We start from the raw sequence: 25,386 nt of genomic DNA, 5'->3' as shown, positions 1-25,386 counted from the left end.
TTCTCAATAGCAGTCTCTTTATTGTTTATTTACATTTCTTACCTTAGTTTATAGAGAAGTTAGATTCTTACATTGTTTCTTGTGAACAGCTTGTTCTAATATGGTCAGTGTTTCTGAGGCCTATCCATATTTACGTTAAATAAAATTAAAATAATAAAAAATTTTTAAATATAATATAAACAAAATCCAAAAAAACCTGTCCTAAAAAGTAAAAAAATATAACTTTTCAATTATTTTTTTAAATTTTAATTTATTGAAATCAGCATCAAATTGATGGTTAGTAAATTGTTTGCACTTGTTTTTAAGTTTGCATCAACATGTAAAAAAGAACATTAAGAATAATTGTAAAAATATTTTTTTTAAATTTTTTAGGGTAAGTCAGTCTTATTATTTAAAAATTTGTTTGTATAAATCTATTAATTTTTTACTATAAAGTAGTTTTTGAATCATGTGCATAATACAGATTCCATAATTAAATGTAAACGATATATAATTGAACCAAAGTTTGGGTTCTTGTTTATCTTATATTAAGATTATCATGGTTATTATTTTGTAAACATGTATTATAATTCTTTTGGTTATTCTATATAACTAGGGTTTTCTTGTTACTTTTTTCTCGCTTGAGCAAATTAATTTAAAAATTGAATAATTTTTAACATTTCATTACCTATGCACATTCTTGGTCCATCTCCAAAAGGTAAGTATGTGTGACTAAAGATTTTTTCTCTGTTTTTTACATTAAATCTCTCTGGTAAAAACTGATCTGGGTTTGGAAAATACTGAGGATCATGATGTAATGAATAAACTGGAATTGATACGTGAATTCCCGGATCCAGAATTATTTTTGTTCCTGGTATCATATAAGGTTTTGTACAAACTCGTGAAAGTACTGCGACTGGTGGATATTTTCTCATAGTTTCTGAAAAAATAAAAAACTCATTAACCATAAAAATACTGACATCAGTAAATTATTAACTGTTAATATTAGTAAAGAAAGGAATTAATTCAGTAAAACTTCAATAAATTGAAGCCAAAAGAACTAATAAACCATCTCAAATATTGATAACATTGACAAGTTGAAATTTGGGTACTGTTATGTGCAAATCTCAAAATCTGAATCTGAAGACGTAACACTGTTGTCATGTATTAAGAATATTATGTTAGCAATAAAAAAAAAAAAAAATTTAATTAACTAATTAATTATAATAATATTTTTTTAATGGGTTCTACATCTCCCACTATTTTTCTTTGAATGCAGCAGACAGCTTCCATTGGTTCTTTTGACAAGATGCTTAGAAAAAAATTAATGTTAATCTTTCTGTGGATATTGTTGTTGATGCTATTTCATTAATAAGCATTACTATTAAGTAATCTGTAGTATAATTATTATAATATGTTTTGAATAGACCAAGATCTTAGATTTGGAACTTGATATAGTATATTATTTATATACAATTTATATTATATATTGCATGAATATTAACGACTTTCTGTCTGTTTTATACGTATTTATTTCTTCTTATTTTGTGCAAAATATTAAGGTATAAACTGTTCTGTAGTACTTCTTCCTGTCTAGGTCAACCCAGCTTCCCAGAATTTTATTTCAGTGGTAGGATGTGGATTTAAAAAAGGAGAGATATGGAGGCCTTGAAAAAATTATTATTATTTTTGTAAATTATTTTACTACAGATAAACTTTAATGTAATAAGTGAAATTTCTTGACACTTGCTCCTTCAGATTTCTTAGTTTCATATTTTGTCTATTAATAATTGTCACCTTTCCTGCAAAATTTAGCATTTTGAAATTTAAATCTGTTCACTCAGATAATTAAATTATGTTAAGTGAAATTTTTACACAAATAAAAAAATACACACACACACACACACACACACACACACACACACACATGGTAAGATTTAAAAATTTTTACTGTTACTGTTTTACTTTTATTTTCATACAATGGACAACTGTTCATGTACATCATGTGCTGCTGGCATCCTTAAAGAATTCGGTATCAGGAAAAAATCACCTGACTATAATAATCCTACCATATACATTCTGTCTAAACTCAAAATATTGAGGAAAAATGGCCATAAATAACAAATAAATTGTCACTGTGGCAAAAATATATAAATAAAAATTAATGAAAGTTTATTTCTTTCATCTGTCGTTTATGGCCGATAAAGTATAAATGAGTGATTGGAACACTGGCACCAGAGTCTCAAACTGTAATAGTGGTGGTACAATCAGTTACTATAAAAGCATATTTACAAAATGTAATTACAGTAGTTGGAAAATGTAAGTATTGCTAGTTTTACATTTAAAGATTGCTTTATTGTACTATTATGTAACAGAAGTAAGTAATTAAGTTTCTTTTACTAAATTTAATTCAACACATATCAACTCATTTTTTAATAATAAAATTACTTACCTAGGAGTACCCAATCTATATATTCCATATCAAGAATCGCATCATGGGTAATGCTACCCCCGTGTTTAGCTTTCACTTCATTAATTTCATTTAAAGCTCTTGACTGAACTTCTGGATTCACAGCCAACTCATGTAAACAAAAACTTAATGTCGTGGATGAAGTCTCAAACCCGGCTAAAAAAAAAACAAATGCCTGGGCCGCTATGACACTGTCACTCATTTCTGTAACGATTAAAAAGTTGGTTTATTAATTTACACAGTTTTTCTTTATTAGAATTTTCCTTTGTTATCTGTTATTTATGTATTAGAAGATCTGTTGAAACCTTTACCTGGTAAAAATTTTAGTCTTTGGTTGGGGATTTGTGTACAGTGATTGTACAAGAAACAAAGCCCCTGCACATTTCCATCGACAACCCTGCCACTGCTAAATAAATCAAATAGCTAGTATCTACTATCAGGCACATGCGACAGACCCAGCATGTATCTGAACCAATATGATCAGACCAATAAGATGTTCTATCAGAAATGTATGAGGCAAGAGGACTTTATAATGAAAAAAGGGCAATCTAGCCACAAAAAGAACAATTTAATAAAAAATAACCCTAGTTGAAGAAGAAGTTCAAGGCCTCCTCTCCAACCAGCATGTGCCTATCCCATGCACAGCTCTTCAGAAAATTGGAGTATATTAACCCAGAATGGCACCAGTTTATTGATGAACAATTAATACTGACCGGCATTATATGGTGTGTTTAATCAGTTTTCCTCCAGCTATTTAAGACTAACTCAAGATTGATCTCAGGCTTCGTTAAGGAAAACTCTTACCGATCCCTGCTATTATGTGTTAATGGAAGTACTTAACTGAAGCTTGAAGTAAACTGTTCGAATTTTATCCCCCCAACTAGTGAAGATTATTGTTAACCTCAAAAAGGAGCATTAATGTGTTCAATATAATCTATTTAAAACTGTGATATAATTATACATCTCATTTTTATACATCTTATATATCTCATTCTTATCTTTCAAAGATGTTAGGATATATAATACCTATATGTTAATGGACATACTGAGCATTTGTTAACTGAAATTGTAAGAACTGAATTATGTTCTTGATAAGGTCATCACTGGTGTGATGACCTTACCTAGAATTAGTTATACTAATCTAAAAGAGGCTCTTTAGATCCTTACCTAACAAGATGTTTAAAGATAAAAAACGGACATTTGTAATGAATTAGATGAAACAATTTATAAAAATTTGTGAATAACTGAAGTGGATTGTTGTAACCGCTAAATGAGAAAGAGTTTACTCTTTTGAATAAGTTATCGCTAGACAAAATTTTATGTATCATCTCTTGATTTTGTAGAAATTAAAAGTTTTAAATAGTTTACCTCAGAACTTAAAGCAGAAGTGAAGGTGCAATTATTTTTTAAAAATTCGTAAAGGAGTGACTTTTAACTTACTGTCTTTAATAGAATTTTATTTTATTTGAATTATTATTTTTTGAGATAGGTAATTTAAAATTTACTGTTACTAAATAATTTATATATTTCTGTTATCAAATTTATACATTTTTCAGTTATACATTGTTCCACTAGCTGTTTTGAATTAATTTTTAAAAAGTTAATTTGTAAGCGATTGTAATTAATTAATTTTTGTTATTTTTAAAACTGGGTTTACTTTAAAATGTGAATATACTTCTCTAAAGCAATAAATGTATGTACTGGAACTATTAGCAGTAAAGAAATACAATTTATATTTCCTGAAAGTGTATTATACTACTTATACCCTTAAATGCTGCTGAAAAATAACAAATCTTGTCCAATGACTGTTTTTCATTAAAAAATATATAGTTACTTAAATTTAATCAATAAGGCGTTTTACAAATGTTATTAAATTTTCTATTCTTTTTTTTTTATAAATAGTCTACTGAGACAGTTCGTACCCGTGAAACAATAACTGTGAGTCGTTAAGAAGATAAATAAATTACGTTAGATCAGTTATATTTTTAAAGCGTTTAACAACATTAAATCGCACAAAACCTTTTTTTTTTTTTAATTAATATTATACTCATTAAGTCGATTTTCTCTTTTTTTAAGTAATAAATATCAAAATGAATCTATTAATTTAAATTACTTACTACTGTTTCCAAAACGATTAATAAACTTTAAATAGTCTTAAACCAAATCACTTACATCACGAAAGTGAAAAATTGACAAAAAATTAAATTAAAAGTAAACGGTTGTGCTACATATATAAAATAAATTATACCGCATAACTGTAAAGAATAAAGGAGCTTATCAGAATAACTATACCTGATCTGAGATGAATAACAAACGCATACAAACTAAGAAGGACGACGATGATCAATCATCATCACCCACAGAAGCCGACACAGAGAGCTCTCATGATCTCTAGCTTTGAACTTGTTAAAATATTTTTGTCGTATTTTCGAATTAGGTACGAATTACAGCCGCACTGTATAAGCACAGTCATCGGCATTAACCGGATAAATATTCCGGTTCTAATAAAAAATACTATATTTAAATGATATCAGACGGAATTCATAAATGGATGAGCTACCAGAAATTTACATAATTTTCTACTGACTTGTTCCAGCAGGTCGATGTCAAGAAGACATTTTTGGCTGTTAAAATTCAGCCTAAATCTGAAAAAAAAAACAGTTGAAAATGGGTAAGAACAAAAAGAAACAATAAAAATAGAATAGCAGAGTATGGATAAGGAATTTATCGTGCCCTACTGCTTCAGTTATGACTGAAAATATGGAGTATAATATTAATATATGGAAATAATTTTACTTAACGAGTCAGAGTGGTTTTTGTCAGTTTTTGAGTCAGAGAATTAGTTCTTGCCGACCTGTGTTAAGATTCACAGTTGAAGGCCGAGCCAGACCAGGTATTAACATTAGTGGATACCTTTAATACTTTATTAGTGGATACCTTTAATTGGTCACCTTTCTGTTGTGCATGGATTACCATCCTGGTAATCCATGCAGTAGTCCCTCGTTCGTGTAAATGAGTGTCCCTGTATCAAGCTATAGTTACACTATACGAACAAGGGATGCTTGTGTATTCTAATTAAATATGTAATACGAAACACAATACAATCCATCGAATCAATTTTACTTAAAAAGCCTAAAGTGTACCGTGTCGTATCTACTACCTTTTCTAAATTTTAGATAATAATAACTAGAAACTCGGTAAATTTTATTTGAATTACCTATACTGCTTGGTATTCCGCAATCAGAATCAGCTTTTCTTAACAGCATCAATTGTTGAATGAAATCATTCCTTTGAATGTTATTCTTTTCTCTATCCTGTATTGTATCTTTAACAACAGATGAAAAAAAAGTATTTATTTCCTCTGGAAATGTACGTAAACGAAGAAGTCGAAAAATGTATGGGAAAAATACACGTATCGCTTTTGTTACAACTGATGTGGCAGACGAGTCGAATACACGACGACCCATACGGCGAAACTCTGAATCAGAATCGATAAAGGAATTGAATTGAAGGCCAAAAGCAACTGAACCGATTACATCAGTCGTAAAACGAGCCATCAGATCTCTCATCTCAAGTATTTTTGCATTCTTGTTCTCTAGAGCTGCCTGTTAGGTAACAGATAAAATTTATTTCGTTTAAATAAATCATTTTTTAATAAAATTATATTTACATAATACACAGAAGTAAATTTAAGAGCCAGAAAAATTTGTAACCGTATCGAAAACGCTAATAACAACGGTTAAACTATTCCACAACGATTCTTCAGTTGTAAAGTTTAACCTTTCATCGATCGATTATTCTTGTAAGCAACAGGTATTAACACTTTATATCAATTAGTATGATAAGATACACATATTAAATTAGTGGCTTGTTTTATTGGATTAATTAGATATTCTATAATACCTCTATATTTTCACAAAAAAAAAAAAAAAAAATTGTATAGATCACTGCTGTTTAGTATATTTAAATTTACATTTACAATTATTTAGTACGAGGTCTGTACTGTTTTTTACATACAGTTAGAACTGTATTTTACACAGATAGAAAAAAAAGGCATTAGAAAAATAGAAGTATGCAACAGCGATACACTAAATAAACAGACATCAACTCAAATTAAACACACTTCTTACAATCGTTATTAATTAGAATCGGTTTAATTAGTAAAAATGTACTTTCAAGTGGTGACTCCCGCACGAAAAAAGCGGCAGCAATCTTTGCGGGCGGTCACATAGATGACCGAAGATGTTTTGAAGTAATTTTTTGTTTAAATTTTTTATCATATGATTCTGTTCAGTTTATCATTAAAAAAGTTAAAATTTGAAATTAATACTATCTCTGACAGATTACGGACAAGAATGTAACATATTTAAACGCATTAAATGAAAAATTGTGGAAGATATAATGAACCATTAAAAATTTACATTATCTTCTATTTTTTTTTTAAACCTCCCCTTGTAATTGTTTCTTCTCAGTAGCAATATATCAGACTAAAAATACAACATACAGACTAAAAAGTCTGTATGTTGTATTGGTTTCTTTCACAACAGTCTTGATGTCGAGATTAATTTTTATGATTTATTCTTTTACAAAAAACATTTGAGTGTCATCAAGAACTATCGTTATCACACGGCTAAGTGACTAAAAGAACTAGCGAATGTAATAATTAATCTCTTTTCTTTATTCTATTTTTATATTTATTATATCGATTCACAACTTCACTTTCTTCATTTAAAATTATTTTTTTATAATTTTTCAATTTTAAAAATTAAAACAATAAAGGTTGATTTTAAAAAGTAATTCATTAAAACATTCTACATTAAATATCTTTACTACTTTTAAATAAAAATTATTTCACAATTTCTGAACTTAAAGAAATACTAAAAATTTCAAGAATTACTTTTCGTCGGACTGTAATATATAGGCCGGGTTTTTATAAGTTTGTAAAGAATTGCAATGACCTTAACATCTCTCGAGCACAAAAACAAGAAGGGGCTGTATGTATATACAAAACTGTGACAAGACAAGTCGAGTTCATGAACAAGAGTTCTAACAACAGTTCAAACACTGGATGCACACTCGGTTTTGTAACGAGACATATTATATACACGAGTCAAAGTATACAGCGAAGTATACACTGTATACTTTGACAACTCGTTCTAGAGGCTAAAAATAAGAAAAAAGTTCATATAAACATAGGTCCGAAAACGCTTCGTTAGCGAGTTATACAGAGTGAAAGATTTCGCCCGAGTTTCAGTTCCTCCAGGTAAATTAAGGCTTTCTGAAATTCTGGGAAGGAAATTCTAAGAAGATTGATGTAAATAATGTCAACAGAAAACAAATAAAATTTTAAACATGTCGATTCTTATTAACAACAAAACCGACGAAAACTTAGAAGAAAATGTTACAAAAAAGTATTATACTTTCACTCGTAACGGGATAAACAACACACGGAATGCGCATCGGTGGTCTGAAGAAAACCCACATGCTACAGTGGAAAAAAATTTCCAGCAACGATTTTCAGTGAATGTTTGGTGTGATATCATAGATGACAAATTAATTGGTTCTTTCATACTACAACATCGTGTCACAGGGAGAAATTATCTGGAATTTTTACGTAATGAATTTATTATATTGCTGGAAAATATCCTCTTAGCAAAACGAATTGAAATGTATTACCAACTTGATGGAGCTCCTACACACTTCACTAATGAAGTACATCAAGACAATGTCTTGATGAAATTTTGCTGGTAAATGGATAGGACGTGGAGGGCCGATTAATTGGCCACCAAGATCCCCAGACCTTACTCCGTTGGATTATTATTTGTGGGGATGGTTGAAAAATGATGTTTACAAACAAAAAGTAGACACACGCGATGAACTGATTGCTCGCATTATCAACGCTGCAGCTATAATCAAGGAATGCAAAGATACCGTTAGACTGGCAACACAAAATCTAGTACAACGCGTTGAAAAGTGCATTGAACACAACGGTGGCATTTTTGAAAGTTATCCCAAGTTTTGACATGAAATACTACTTGTAAGCAGCATTTTATCATTATCATAAAAAAACAGTAAATATTCTTTCTTCCTCCAGTTATTTTCTACTGTACATAACGAAAAATTTTTTTCAATCTGTTAAAAATTAATCTGTTTTGTTGTTAATAAGCCTCTAGAACGAGTTGTCAAAGTATTGCAGTATCCTCCTAAATCACTCTGTATATAAAATATCCTGGACTTGTTTAAATGACTATCATTTCTTCACCAAGATGCTAATTTGGTGATCTATGCATCTATGCAGTAATTTGAAAGCAATCTGGAGATCATGGGCAGCATTAATAACGGGCTGGATATCTTGGTAGCAGAGTTCTTTGATGAGGGTCTAGTAAAGCTATTATGCCTGCATACAGGTGGTGACTATGCAGGAAAGTAGTGTATATATATAGGTACATTTTTGTATTATATATTCTTTTTCTCTATTTTTTGAATTTTTTACCAGCCAGTAAAATTTGGTAGACAATTTTGGAGTTTTCTGTGTTTTAGCCAAAAGAGGTCTGGCAAATTCTATAAATTTATATATATAAATAATAAATACAACTATATAAATATATAATAATAAAAATAATTAAATATAAAATTGGTAAATTATTATTTTTTTAAATAATTTTTATTTATCTTTTTAATTAAAAATAGTTACCTCTACATAAAATGTGAGTTGATCAGAACATTCCTGAAGCAGATGGTACATATTTTTAAGTTTTCCTGAAGTAAATACAGGAGTTAATTTTTGTCTCAGCACTTTCCATTTTTCACCTTCTAGATTGACAAGATGTGCTGTCAGTGGCTCCCTTTCTTCATCATAATAAATACCACGATCAGTGAAGTACATGAAGTCTTTTACTAAAATTTGTTTTATTAACTCTGGAGATCGTATTAACAATGATGGATTTCTCAACTGGAATAAACCTACGTACTTCTCTTCAGGAAAAGACCTAACCATAAAAATAAATTATTACATTACTATTAATGTTATATTATTATTTTTTTTTAAATAGTAAGTATATTCCACTTATTTGGTTCTTTCAGTTGCTGTTAAGACTAACCTTTTCTTGAGAACTGGAAGAGTCAATAATAACTTGTTGATGTGGTTTCATTACAATTTTAAGGAATTTTTTGACGGAATTTTATACGTGAGTATGTGTTAATATGGTACGTTAAACACAAGTTATTAGTGTGTTTATACATATACATTTTTTTAAATTTTGATTTCATTTCAGTACTGGCTGGGTTATTAAAAGTCGCTCAGCCACTACATGGCTTGACCATGTATTATTCAGTAACATTTTCCTTTACGCAATGACGTCAAGGGATATAATTAAAATTTTTAATATACAAAGTAATTTATTACAGTAATTTGTAAAATATGTTACTTGTATTTTATATAACTTATCTACTATCAAAGCAAAAATTAAACATACAAATAACTACTTATATATATGCTTTAGTTTCTCATATAAAAATGAGATTAACCTTTTCATGAGAGTGACGGTCAAGCAGTATATGTGGATGGAGTTAATGAATGACTATCTTAATTAGGGGAGTAATCAAGAATGCATGATGTAATTAATTTCCTAATTCCTTATCAGTTAATTACATGCATTCGATTATATCTAATCTCCATTAGATTAGGTTAAATCTTATGATAAACAGTTGGCTTGTTTTTACCTTCCATGGACCTTAGTTGCTAGTTTGACATGTTGCAACATGAAAATTGCTAAATAGCCAAAGAACAACAACCTCACATTACACAGGCAATTTAAAGAATGGATGTGTTCAAGCTGTGTAGCCACAACATAGAAATAAACAACAAAATTCCTTGTATTCATATTAATTTGCACGCTATTGTACAGTGCATGTATGATGGACAAAATTTTGTTTACAATTGTTCTTTTATTGTTATATTACTGATGTTATTATTGACTTCTGATAAATATATGTGAAGTTTTTATGTAATACAAGATATCTGGTCCTAACAATTGTTAAATCAAAACTCTTATATGCCAAAAACATTACTAATCTGTTATTAATTATTCCTATATGACTACTTATTCATAATTCTTTAAATATTTAACTTACTTTGGAAAGTGAAGTCAAGAAAATATTAAAAAATATTTCTGATCACATCTGTAAATATTAGTTTCATAACTATTTCTTGGTCTAACTTCTATTAAATATAATCAATAAGCTTATTTTTTGCGAAATAAAGTTGCATAACTGTTTCAGAATAAATTACAGTAGATGATTAACAATTACAACAGTTTTAGGAAGTGCGAAGACATTGCACGAAAGATTCCATTAAGGCAATCTGACATAGTAATTAAGTACAGTAAAACCTGTTTTTTCAAAAATAATTGTGATAGATTCCATTTTGGAGCAGTGAAATTCAGATTAATTTGAGAATCATAAAAATCTTAGTCTAATGTGTATAAATTTAAAAAAATTCATAATAAATGTAATTAAATAAAAAAAAATAATAAACATTTTATTTAAGTATAGAGTAGTTGTTATTATGGCACACTATACTTATCTACTATTTATGTAAATAAGTTTCTTTAAAAAACATTAGTTGAGTTCTGATAGTTTTTGGTTTACGGTATTGTCTTACCACTGTCTTTTAATCAGTATTACATCTGCTGATGAAGAAAATTTGCTTTCCTTAACAAAAAATTTAGTTATCCAACCCAAAATAAAATCTCCTGTTGAAGGTTATTCAATTGTTATAGGTTAATGTAATACTGCATGGTTTTTATAAGAAAATAAAACATGATTATTATTTTTTATGAACATATAACATAACCTACCATCCAGACAGTAATCCCTATACCCTTATATACCGTTTTGGTAGTGGAAGTTTCAGTTAATAGTAATTTAGATAACACAGGTTTTACTATGTTCTTCATAATAAAATTAAACATTTTATTTATGACTATAAAATACATACCTATAAATGACATGATTACATTGCGCAGGTGACATTTTTAGTGTAACAACATCTTTGAAGTTACCAAAGAGCGGTGTCGGTGGAAAAAATTTAACAGAACGTTTTTCCCAATAATCATATGATGCAGTGCTGTATTTGTAAAATGCAAGACATAACATCAATAGCACGAGAAAAGCCAAAATCATTTTGGTGCCCTAGAATAACAAAAACAAAAGTAAGTGATGATTATTGATTTTAAAATAATTATTACATCAGTTAAAAAAGTGTAGCAGTGATATTGTTAAATTTATCTGCATTATGCAGATAAATTAAAAAATTTAACCCTTTCTCCAGTGATAAAACTGAATGTTACTTTTATTCTTATTACCTTTGTTTATTTATCTAATTGTTCAAAGAAAAGCTGTAAGAAATTGTTCTGAATTAAATTCTGGTAAAATGTTACAAAAATTTACTCAGCTACAACTCTATACTAAGGAACTTGTCTCACAAGTATTATAAATGGAATTAAAAACACCTTAAATGACTGTACTGTCAGTTCTTTTACATAAAAATTATCTTAATTTATCCCCATAAATTTTTAATCCTCATAAACCTTTTTAAGAAAAGAATAATTTAATAGGTTGAAAGAGTAAAACAAATTAAACAGTCCAATTTTCAGGAGTAAATGTAAAATCTGTTACCACCCTTATAAGCCTTCATTTCTTAATAAAATAATAAAAAAGTAAGATAAAAATAATCGAAATAATACATTTATAATTAATCAAATATTTATTTTTTATTCAAAAATAATTGTAAATAATTTGTTCATAAATAAGTATAACTAAAAATTATGAATAATTAATAATTATTTAAATGTTAAAATTATAAACAAAAAGCCGTCAATTTAATTCACGTTCAAGTCGTCATTTCTTTAATAGAAGCTGAATTTGAAATACGGGCGTGGCTCGACTGTGAGGAGAACTCGAGCAAGCGATCGGCTCATTTCGGGCGAGTTCGTGGCTCTTCACCCTCCTGTCTCGAGACACAAGTATAAAATCTGTCCTGTGTCAGTGCAGTAAATACTACATCGGTGAACATATATTTACTGCGGATACAAAGGACACAACATATTCGAAAAAATAATCCGTCATTCTCAAGAAAAACAAGATCCTATTTTAGAAAGGAAGAAAGTAGTGAATCGCTTTCCTGTTGCTTTCTTTACCAAGCCGAATTTTTTGTTGCCGTTCTGAATGTTTACTTTAAGGTTAGATTTACACTTAAACCTTTCAGATAATACATCGAATTTAAATATCAAAACCGGTAGTTAGTTCTTTATATTAACCTAAAGCTGTTCATATTAACAAATATAAGTATGATTGTGTAGATAAATTACGGGAAAGATCTTAAAGCAGCAATTTTTTGTTAAATTTTTGGATTCAACATAAAAAAGACTTGTATGAATTAAGGGAAAAAGTAAAACCAGTATATTTTTTAAATTTCTAATTATTTTTTATGTTCATAAATATTTTATTCTCTAGGCATAAATGTTTTTTGTCTAATAAACGATTGATAGTACATTATAAAATTCTTCTCATGTTGAAAGTATGACTTTTACTAAATAACAGTTCTTGTTTTATATAGCTGTACTTTAGATAGAAAATGAAAAAAGAATTTAACGAACAGGTTTTATTACAAAGTTATTGCAGAACGTTTCTGTTTTTTTTGTGTTTTTTTTGTTAATCCTCAGATAGCAATGATTAAAATAACAGCGAAATCGATCGCTTCAAATAATTTTACATATTGATCGTTCCTTAATGAAAAAATACATCGTTTCTTACAACAAAAATTACTTTAATTACAAAATATTAAAAATTTAATTACTAAAGAAAGTAAAATGTAAGCCGTTTATTATTTTCGTTGTTAAAACTTTTACTTTTCAGTCGTATTACAAGATACTTTGATTCTGTTTACTTAAATGTTATTTTACTTAAAACTGATCGCTCGAGCGAAATTAGTTGTTGATTAATCTGTATGTGTTTATTACGTAATTGTTAAATACTTTTTGTAAAAACCATTGAAATGTTATAAAAAAAAGTTTGTAGATTCGTGAATGTACGTAAGTGTAGTCTTGTACATTCTCAGTTCGACCGTTCCTGAGATGTGTGGTTAATTGAAACCCAACCACCAAAGAACACCGGTATCCACGATATCGTATTCAAATCCGTGTAAAAATAACTGGCTTTACTAGGACTTGAACGCTGTAACTCTCGACTTCCAAACCAGCTGATTTGGGAACACGCGTTAACCACTAGACCTACCCGGTAGGTTAAGTGCTGCTACCTGGTTTTGAAAAATGGTACGGATTGTTAAATGATACATTTATTATTTCTTCTAAATTTTTTTATTTTTGATGATCGCTAATGCAACGAAAATGAATTATTTGATATTTTACGTATAAATATATAAGGTAAAAGTAAAAGTAATTGTTATCTCTATTTATTGTTTCTCATGGTTGATTTATGTAATTATATTTTCTTAATAAACAGTTATAAATCAGTGGTAATGGGTGTGCAAACATGCTTAATATATATATTCGTATATATACATATCTTCCAACCGTGAACCATACAAGCACATTTTCTTCAATCAGAACATGAGTAAGTATTTATTACTACACAAACCGTTTATCACAACCCATTTATTACTACACAGTATTTATAACTGTACACACCCTATAATTTTTTTTTTTTTTTGGAAACGCTTATCTAGCGCTGTAGTGCGCGTAAGCATCGCTGATGACAGCGTCGGCACTCGACAGAGCAAATTAATATTCATCTTGATTTTACATAACTCTCACACACACTTTTTGTAATACAAATATACGAGGGATATCTCTAAAGTGAAGACCGCTGGGAAATTTCTTTCCTTAAGGTTGGAGAACCCACCTTGTTGAGTGTTGTTCATGGCCACGCTAAAAGCGTGTTGTCTGCATTGTTGTCTGTAAGTTGTCGCGTTGTAGTAACTTTGATTACGTGTGAGTTATTGCGTTATAAAATGATTAGGAAGATGGCTGTTGCCACCGACTGTGAAATACGTGGAGTCATAGCTTTATTAAACCACCAAAATGTTAAGCCGGCTAAAATTCATTGGCAGTTGGTGGCTGTGTACGGTGATAATGTAACGAATGAAAGAAACCTCTGAAAATGGTGTGAAACATTTAGAAATAACAGAATTAATGTGCACGATAAAGAACGTTCGGGGAGGCCTCGTTAATCGCCGAGGACTTGCTGAAACGCGTCGACGATGAAATCAGAAAAGATCGTCGGTCAACGATTTCCGACCTGGCTCTTTTTTTTCCTGATGTTTCAAGAGATGTTATCGGTCGCATTGTTCATGATCATTTAGGCAGAAAGGTTTGTACACATTGGGTGCCGCACGTCTTAACGGAACGTCACAAAAATTCGAATGGTATCTGCTTTGGAATTTTTTATGCGCTACACAGAAAAATGTGATGAGTTCCTTAATTCAATTGTTACCGGCGATGAAACATGGATTACACATCAGAAAGAAAACGGCAGTCAAGTGAACGGCCTCATCCTCAATCACCAACAAGACCGACAAAGGTCAAGCCACGGTCTTTTGGGATCGGTTTGGCATACTGCTGATTGATTTCATGCCACCTGGAACGAATTGCAGAAGCTTACTGCAAAACTCAAGTTACGGTGCGCCATTCAAAATCGGCGACGTGAACGACTGGCCGACGGCGTCGTTCTGCTGCACGATAATGCACGGCCACTTGTTGCAGGTCCGACACCCGATTTACTGAGAACATTTGGATGGGAAATTTACGATCACCCACCATATAGTCCGGACTTAGCTTCTGATTTCCATTTATTTGGGAAATTGAAAGAATTTTTGAGTGGTAAGCAATTCGCGGGTGAAGATGAACTTAAAAATGCTGTTAATCACTGGCTAAATGGACTGGCGACATAAGAATACGATGAGGGTACATTGAAGCTGGTATATCGCTACGATAAATGTCTTAATTCATGTGGCGATTAAACAAAGTAGTATAAGGCATGTAGTTTAAGAGAAATAAAAAAAATATTTATAAAGTTTTCAGAATAATTTTTTTTGCAATGGAACGGTGTTTACTTTAGAGATAACCTCTCGTATATGTTTTTAAATAAATGTATTTGTATTTTCAAAAAAGTGTAGGTAGAATAGAATTTGGGAATCATTTTAAATGATTCTTTCGTTGGTTGTGAGGACGTATCCTTAAGAGACGCATAGTGCATTTAATAATTACAAAACTAATTCTAGATGTATAAACTCCAACAAAGAGATGGAAATAATTTGTTAAAAACGCTTATTTTCTAAATTTTTAGAAAATGTGCTTTCAAATGATATTTTTGGAACATTTATTCATCTCCTTTAATTAGAATATTATAAATACTAACGTGTAATGAGACATCGTGTAATAATAATACCAACGTATAATGTAGATCCAGAGAAAAGATCTATTTTATTAATTATTTTTTTAATCTAATTTTAAAAATTTTATGAAAAAAGTTATACCTTATCACATCTAAGAATGTTAAAACATTCTTTGTAACACATCCAAGAATGTTAAAAGCTGGAATTATAATTAAAACTGCAACGTTGAAGTAAAGTTGAAGTAAACGTTGAAGTAAACTGCAACGTATTCGTCATGGACGAGACTACGTGAGGGATTAAATGAATTAATAAAATAGAAAACTCATCAAATTACCGATCCTAATACAACTTAATAACACTTAAATTGTAACTTAAATAACTGCGACAGTTGAGGTCAATGTTTTATTGTCTGCTGTAACTCATATATGGTTTCTGTATTTCATATATCGTATTGCAAGATGTATTTTTTTTACAATCAAGTACTTTGTAATTATTTATCGACCTGTCAAAAATTGATTCTTGATTCGAATTAAATTATCAGTTCGGTGCGGCATAATCGTATCTGTTTAATTTTATACGACTAAATCATAGCATTAGATGCTCGACGTTAGGTAGAACTTCATAAAACACATCTTTGTAAAAATTAAAAAAAACGTTTATTCGATCGGTTAAAATTGTGTTAAAAAATAATGTACAAGAAGGTGATTTTTATTTTATTTTTTTATAAATATATGCACGACTTATGTCGGTAGTATGCAGTTATTGGTCTAAGTGGAAACTGCACGCTGTATAATTTGACTTCGGTCATTTATGTGAATTAATTCATTAAATTTGACTCGGGAGTTCATTTTTTGATAGTCCATCATTTGTTACCGGCCACAAATTAACTGAGATTAAAAACGGAAAATATTAATATAGACAACAATTTTTACTCGCATTTCCTTAAATGTTTGTCATGATCGTTGCGTTTCCAACCATCTTCTGATAGATTTTTTTTTTTGAGTTCTAGATGTATTCGTTAAAATTCTCTTAACAATATTTACACGGGTCAAATTTTCTGTATCGTTATCGCTTATTTTTCATCGGGGTTCCATGTTCTCCCTCCTGCCTTCAATCATTTAACGGCAATTTTATCTAGGTATATAATCCTCGTTTTTTATCTCTTAACGATTGAATCTCCTCCCGATGTTCCCATACGAGAACATCACCGGTCCGACAACATATTGCACGTCTTACAGTTGTAGCATCTTGAAATTAAAATGAAGCAAATGAAGAATGAATCTCGTTCGTTTAAGGCTTCTTTAAACGAGCCGTTCCCATAGATCTATCTTCAACCGATCACGTACAATTGATATAGTGGTAGAATCATATTTTATTTTACCCATCGCCATCTGTTCGGTACATTAAGAAATAGATTATAGGTGTATTGCATCAGTATAACTGAAGTCATTTTCCTCGGTAAAAAAAATTAAATCAGTTACGTATATGCGCAGAAAAATCAAACCGCCCACTTAGTAAAAAACTTAGATTTTTTTTAATAATTAAATTCTCTACAATTTTTTCAAAAATTTGATTTGTTTATCGACAATTAAACAGAGTTATTGTAAGTCAAACCTAAAAAAGTTGAACTTTGTAACACTCATTTTTTGTTTTAAATTAATTTTCTTAAAAATTCTAGCGATACGTTTATGGGACCATTTTATTTAATTTTTCGGGTAAAAAACCGCATGAAAATTTACCTTTTATTTTAAGTTCCAAGGATTTAATTTCAGTACGGCATAATTTTTCCTCGGAGCAGAAATCAGGAGGAAATTTCTAGCAAGTTGTAAGTCGAAAAGTATGAGCTTTTTATGTATATATGAACTCTTTTTTACTTTCATTTGTAGAATATTTTCTAAAACTCTTCGCATTTCCTTATGAGAAACCAATTATAAATATAAAAAAAAAACCACAGCAATATATTAAATGAACAGGCAGAATTAGATAGACCGCGTTCTGAATATTTGTTTTCTTAATTAAAAAAAAAAGAAAAAAATTCAGCGATAACTTAGAGAACCCTGAATGAAAATAGCACCTCTCACCACTGAAAATCACAAGAAGATTGATAAAAAATATTTTGAAACGATTTAGTAAAAATATTGTATTATTACGTTTAGTTTGGTTTATAATTTTAAGCTGTTATAACTTTAATTAATTATCATCGCCAGTCGTTATTGACAAAAATATTGATAAAAATTCATTATATTTCTTCATAACAATAAAAGACGAAAATTCAATAACGATTAAAAATTTGTATTATCCTTTTTTATATATTTTTTTATTACGATCAAACTTTTAAAAAATAAGAATTTTTTACGTAATCGAGCAGAAAATGATTACGATACCGTTTTATTAATACAGTTTATGAGAGACAGAGTAAAAATAGCTTCATGACTACTTTGATATCATAAATCTCGTTATTGGCCGCGATAATATTTAACTCACATAATTTTTTTAGTGAACCTCATTAATAAAGTCGCAACGAGGACGTGTGATTTTTGGGATATTCAGTTTAATGGGAAATTTTTATCGCTAAAAGGTTATTCTGTTAAGTAGATTCTACTTTACATACATATTGATTTCCTTAATTTATTTTAATAAGAACTTTTCGTAAGAAATGAGTTATTTCTGACCGCAATTTTTAACTGAATCGGCGACCGATAATGCAAGGCGTAAGGACATCCGGTACTCTGTATCTCGATAATGTTATTTTTTCTAACTTTAAGACCCGTTATCTCAGGACTCAGAAGAAATTCAGCAGGGAAATTTTGCACAGTTGTTTTAAGGTCTTTCTTTTACCTATTAAATTTTTCTCATATTTTAACTACAACATTTTTCCGCTACAAGTTTTATTCAATTTCCTATTTTTGAAGCTGTTTTTTTTTTGCACAAAAAATTAATGACTCGTATATTAAAACATATAGATCACTAGGCTCAGTAGCTGTGTCTTACATACACAAACACACGGAAAAAATTTAATTTTCCTGCTTTAAACGGTTCATGAAATAATAGGTCTTATAGTTAAAAAAATGAAATTTTCGGGAAACGATTAAAAATATAATTTACCGCAGGTCAATGCATCCCAGTACCATGGATTGGCTTGGTCTTCTTCCTCACCCTTCTTATATTCTGGTAGAGTACTAAAATTATTTTTTGCTTATTTTATTGTTTTATACGCATAAAATAACATTTGAAATAACCAAAAATGCAACAACAAAAAAATCGAATCTTTAAAACACAGGGTAGTGGGTGCCCTAAACTAATAAATTTTTTTATAATTTTGAGATTAGTTGCTGGCGTCAAGAATACGTACAGAGTTGAAATATCTGCTTAATGATAAAAATGTTAAAATTTAATCCTTAACCGCTTCGATGAAATTCAGATTTTAGATTTTGCGAAACAGTGATCGTAGATAATATCCAAAAGTAATTTTGAATTCGACGTAGAATGGATCAATTAGATAACATTTTAAATAGATATCATTCCTCATTAATTAAAATAAACGTTCATAAAATGATTGAACTCTCGTCAATGAATATTACAAAACGGATCATTATTATAGATAACAGAAAGAAAGTTACTTAGTTGTTATCGCTGGTATTATGAAACAGCTTATTGTTTTTCCATTCATAATAAGCTCAGTTTCATGTAACCTAACGTGAATTAACAACATTCTTAACTATACTAATCGCTTTATATATTTTCCGGTAAGCAGAGCCGGATTTAGTCTTTGAACCGCTCTGTGCAAAAGTAAAATATTGCGCCCCTATGGAACTACAATGTAAGCATTCTAAAATAAAACGTATACGGTCTTTTTTACATTTTTTAGTCAACGTCCAAAAACAACAGTGTAACGCAGTAATTGACACAAATACTTACAATATCTTTTCACTTAAAATACTTCATTTCAAAAAAAACATTTAACAGGAGTATAATTCAGACGGATTTTTTTCTTTACAAACTTTTAATTCAGAGAATTCTGAAATGAATTCAGAAACTGTTACCGAGTGCATTCTCAATTTCTAATATATCGAGGACTGACAGTCTTGTTTGAGATGTTGTAGTTCGCAAATAGTTCTTGATTATTCTTAGTTGGGAAAAACTATGTTCCCCGGATGCAACACTTATTGGAAGAGTTAGTAGAATTCTTAGAGCAATGCTCAAGTTTGGAGCAAAATTCATTTTTGCCATCTATTTCAAAACTTTCAAAGGTGGTAAATCTTTTCCCAACAGAGAACACACCATTGATATATTTCATAACAAAGTTCCAGGCTGTTTATATCCGATGATTCTCCATCTGTTAAAATGGTTTCCAGATCTTTGCAATTGGCCAAAATTACAGAACTAATATCTTTTACTTCACATGTATGATATAAGAAACAGAAGTAACTCTTATGATGTTGCAACTGAGAAAATCTTTGTTCTAAAGAATCGATTGCAGTATCAACCATGTGGTAAAAGAATTAAATGTTGTATTTTTTCTGTGCTTCGATTATGAGAACATACTGATTTTCATAATCAAAATGTCTTTTTCGCCCACGAACTCGACCTCTAGGTATTGATTCGAAATTTTTATCTGCATCTATTTCGGATGCCATTTCGCCAGCATCGACAAATTTGGCAAAAATGTGATTGTCCGATCTCAAATTCCTTAAAAAAAAATTGGAACTTTCCAAAATTTTTATTGCCAATGCAATATCGTAATTTCTTTTTTTTAATACGTAAAAACTTATACATTTGTTTCCAGATGCCGGGTAAAAAAATTAACAGAATTAAAAAATAATTATTACACCCTGGATGAATTGAAAATAAAGAAAACATTTAGGTTGTACACTTTTTTTTTTTGTGAGAGTGGTCCACAATCTATCAATACTACTTGCGATCGTTACAGTACCTCAGTAGTAGGTAATTATTATTTTTTTAATTATTTTTGAACTTAAATAGTTTCATTGCTATGATAATAATGGTTACTTTTAACTACTATACAAATTTTTTTATTCGGCACATCAAAACAAAATACCAATCTTTTTTTTATACAGTGTCCTGCGAAGAAACGGATAAATTTTCAAGACATGTTTTACTGGTGAAAATAATGAAAAAAAATTACATATAAACATAGATTTGGAAACGCTTTATTTTCGAGTAACGGCTAGCGAAAGATTTCGCCCGGATTTCAGCTCTTCTAATAAAATGAGCCCTACTGTAATTTTTGGGACCCAAATTAAGGAGTAGAGTTGGTGGTTTGTTATGTAACTTGAGCTGGGTAATACGGTAAAATAGATCCAAGAACTATAACTCTAGTAGTTTTTAACATATATTAAGGCGTAAAAAACAAATTTCGGTGTCGAAAAACAAGTTTTTTTAGGTTTGTTGTACAATAGCTTTATTAAATGACTAATAATTACGACAGATTAGTAAAAAAACTCGTAGAGAATTTAATTCTAAAAAAAGTCAATGTAAATATATCCAGTAAAAAGTAAATAAAAATTTATAAGTATCTGTTTTTTATTGAAGCAAAACAGACAAAAAATAAACCGAAAATCGTATTGTTCTTTCTGTACCTAATAAATATTCTTTTTACAGCATTCTCTGTAAATATTCTTCGGTGTGTCAACATTTACTAACGAAAGAATTATTTCCGACGTGTTCGTTTTCAATCGAACGCTAAGTAAATCATCGTGTTAATGATGAACATCGTGTGATTCAACATTTCAGCGTAGCTTAGCCATTAATAAAAAGCGAGTTTCATGTCGCACCATTTTGTCAAAAAACAATATGTGGCGCAGCCTACTGAAAGAAAATCTATATTCTTTCTGCCTGCAGAAAGTTCAAAATTTGAGGCCAACAGATTACCTTCAGCGGTTCTGACCGCTGGCGTTGGCGCCATAGGCAACGCTAAAAAAGTAAATTTTATTTTCTGTTGAAGCCACGTTTACAAGAAACGGAGCCTTCAGTTCTAAAAAATATTCAATTTTTAATGAAAACCTAATGCATATATTAAATTCTCGCAAAATAATTTGTCGGCTCTTTTGGAGGATATAACAAACTAGATTGCAAATGATTTTCCACCACAATGGTTAACGCTACATTTTTCTTTAGTAGCTAGAAATCACTTGAATGCCAGTTTATTAAACTGTATCGGACGCGGTGGATCAGTCGATTACCAACCACAATCACCTGACTTAACACCACTAGATAACTTCATTTGGGGCCGTATGACAATATACCGACGAAAAGTTAATACTAAAGAAGAGTTATTCTTTAAAATACGAAATGTTGTTGAATTTATACGAAACGATCCTGAGATGATACGGAAATCCACCGGAAATATTTTACGTCGGGCAGAATGCTGCGTACATAAAGAAGGAAGGAATTTCGAACAATTACTGTAACTAAGGTTTGTTATTTTGTTACCATTTATCATTTTATCTATTTTTTTTTCTATATTAAGAATAATATTCATTAGGTACAGAAAGAATAATACGATTTTCTATCTATTTTCGTCTGTTTTACTTCAATAAAAACCGATTTTTAGAAGTTTTTATTTACTTTTTAATGAATATATTTATATTATTTTTCTTAGAATTAAATTCTCTACAAGTTTTTTTACTAAACTTCCACATTTATTAGTCATTTAACAAAGCTATTGTACTTCAAACCTAAAAAAAACTTGTTTTTCGACACCGAATTTTGCGTTTTACATCTTAACATATCTTAAAAACTACTAGAGTTATAGTTCTGAGATCTATTTTACCCTATTTTCCAGCTCAAGTTACATAGGAAACCACCAACTTTGGTCCTTAATTTGGGTACCAAAAATTACAGTAGGGCTTCTTTTTATTAGAAGTGCTGAAATCCGGGTGAAATCTTTCGTTAGCCGTAACTCGAAAACAAAGCGTTTCCCAGACCTATGTTTATATGAACGTTTTTCATTATTTTCATCAATAGAACGTGTCTTGAAAATTTCTCCCTTTCTTCGTCGGACATTCTGTATTTAAAAATAACCGTTACTGAGTGAAATAGAGCTACGTGGAAAACGGCCAATAACTAGAAAATCAGTGGCCCCAAAACACCTAAATATGGAGATAATAATGAAGAAATATTAGGTTTTAGTCTAATGTAATTAGTTACCTGGCAGTTAATTGTTCATATTTTTCTATTTTTTATCCATGTTACACACCACCGTAAAATCATATCAGGTTAAAAGATAATCATAAATAGTACTTTCTGTAGTTATATGCCTTCCCTATTTTGAATAATTTTTCATTAATAAAAATAAATTGCATAGGTTGAAATAAGTTGATATAAAAAGGGATTACAAATAAAATTGGGCCAACCTTGATTTTCAGCTAATTATTAAGGCTAAAAATTAATTTTCAAAGATATAGCAAGACAAGTAAGTCCATTATTTCTCTGTTTGTGTGTGTGTGTGGCGCGCGCGCACGCATGTATTCCATTTATAATTATATTATAAGGTTAAAAAAATTGGAAATATGTTTGTCTCATGCAGTATGTTTATAATAAAGAAGATAAATTTCATATGAATATTTAAACAAGATATTAAAAATTAGGTAATTGATTTTTGTTGCTGTTCATAAATATTTTCTGTGAGGTCCGGTCGAGTAGTCCGAAAACTGTAACTGTTGAAGCTGCAATTTTAACTCGATGTTTATTTATAGTTCAACAAATATAAATTATAACCTATAAAAATATAGTTTTTATGTAGAAAATCTGGCTGTCAGTACATAAGGCGATCCGAGGCAGATCTGGAAGGCGAACACAAAGTTTTCATCTCCGTGACAGAATACAGTCTCTTCCTTGGACTTTATGCAATTATGAAATCGTACTAAGTTTCATTATTCCTCTTTTATACACCAGCTTTGCTCGTAAGAAAACCATAACCGAAGCCATGTCCGTCTTCTTTGACGTATGGAAAACTTAGGTAATATTAGAGATTATCCTTGAGTAACGGCTTAGGTATGCCCCCCCCCTAAAGAGTAAATTATCGTTTAATATTAATTAATATATTCGATTCCCCAGTGTTCTAACTGATATACACTCAACGATATTTAATAAAAAATTAAATATCTGAATTAAAAAAAATATCAACAACTTTTCACACGACAGTTTCACACGCTAATACGTTATAAAGACAGCAATTAATCGATTCATCGATATCTTTCTGTACTAAGAGAATTAGTGTCAAAAAAATTTTAAAGTAAGAAATATTTTTCGAATATAAATCGGTTCGTATCAGAAGAACATTGATCGAGCAGAAAATGCATGAATTCTTTTATTTTTATAAATATCATGTAGCTTAAATAATCGAGTTTATGCGTATTTATGAGCCTGATATGTAATTTTCTCAAGTAGACCTAATTAGAATAAAACAAGATTATCTACCCGATATTTCTCCGAATTCAGGGAAACCTTATCGCCTGGAATAGACCCTCAGTAAAAATTCCAAAAAAAAATGTATTCGAACAAAAGCTTGTTAAATTTCATTTGCTTCTATTCTTTTCATCCTAAAATACTTTACTAAAGTTCATTCTTAAGCTGTAAACAAAAAAAATAACACTTCCCGGAAGTAGTGGAAACGAATAGCCATAAGATGTAATCTACTATATTAAGTTTATTTCAGTTTTATTACTTCAAAACTGCCAGACAACGCTTATGCGAGTTTAGTAACAGACAGTCAGCAACTTAAAGGATAAAAAAGATCGATTAATAATGCAATCGTCAGAGATAAACGATAACACGAGTACGTATTAAACTTAACCATAGCGACTGAAAGCTTGTAATATTTAATTAATATAAGTAGGCTTTAAAGAAATTTAATAAATAAATATGAAAGTACTGTTCACGGTAGTTATAATGAAATCGTTCTAAAATAAAATTATTACACCTTAAATTGTGAGTAATTATGGCCTTTAATTTATAATAACCGTAAAGGTAAACATAAATCACGGTAAAAGGAAATATTTGAATCGGTATATTACAATTATATAAACAGGAAGAAATAATAGTTCTGCTAATAGAAGGGAAGCGAGTAGCTTGAGTCGATAAAATAAATAAATAACTATAAAAATATTCATGTTACGTATTAAAAACTGAATTGAATAGAATTAAAATGATATTTTTATTTTTAAAGATTTTAAAAACAAAACTTATGTTTGAATTTTTATTTTTTAAAAACGCAGTAAACACGATGTTTATACTTTTTTTTAATAATTTCCAAGATCCAATACTTTGAAAAAATGATCCCAAAAGAACTTTTAGTCCGTCTATAAGTTATACGAATATACATTTATTTATTATTATGTAATATACAGATTATATATATATATATATATATATAATGAGTATAACAAATATTTTATTATCTCAATTTTTTTCTACTCTTGAAAAAACAGGTTGTATCATCGACGATTATACAAAATATTTCATTAGATTCAGATTAATGCATAACGGAAATTGTATATTA

The 25,386-nt window shown here is 29.6% G+C and overlaps 1 protein-coding gene across 1 annotated transcript in view; it reads right to left on the bottom strand.

The window, feature by feature from the left end:
- Positions 1-25,386, bottom strand: part of LOC142323499 (putative cytochrome P450 6a14) — a 61,404-nt gene that overhangs the window by 1,877 nt on the left and 34,141 nt on the right. The window contains exons 2-6 of the mRNA XM_075363237.1: positions 11,448-11,641; positions 9,144-9,438; positions 5,667-6,054; positions 2,432-2,653; positions 668-919 (exon numbers count right to left, since the gene is read on the bottom strand). Coding sequence (XP_075219352.1) covers positions 668-919; positions 2,432-2,653; positions 5,667-6,054; positions 9,144-9,438; positions 11,448-11,632 — 1,342 coding nt within the window. The 5' untranslated portion in view covers positions 11,633-11,641. The remainder of the gene's footprint in view (positions 1-667; positions 920-2,431; positions 2,654-5,666; positions 6,055-9,143; positions 9,439-11,447; positions 11,642-25,386) is intronic.

This window comes from Lycorma delicatula, chromosome 4 (genome assembly GCF_047948215.1).
Source record: "Lycorma delicatula isolate Av1 chromosome 4, ASM4794821v1, whole genome shotgun sequence".
In the NCBI taxonomy this organism is placed as follows: domain Eukaryota; kingdom Metazoa; phylum Arthropoda; class Insecta; order Hemiptera; family Fulgoridae; genus Lycorma; species Lycorma delicatula.
The sequence above is the reverse complement of the archived record's forward strand: the minus strand, read 5'-3'. Positions and strand labels throughout refer to the sequence as shown.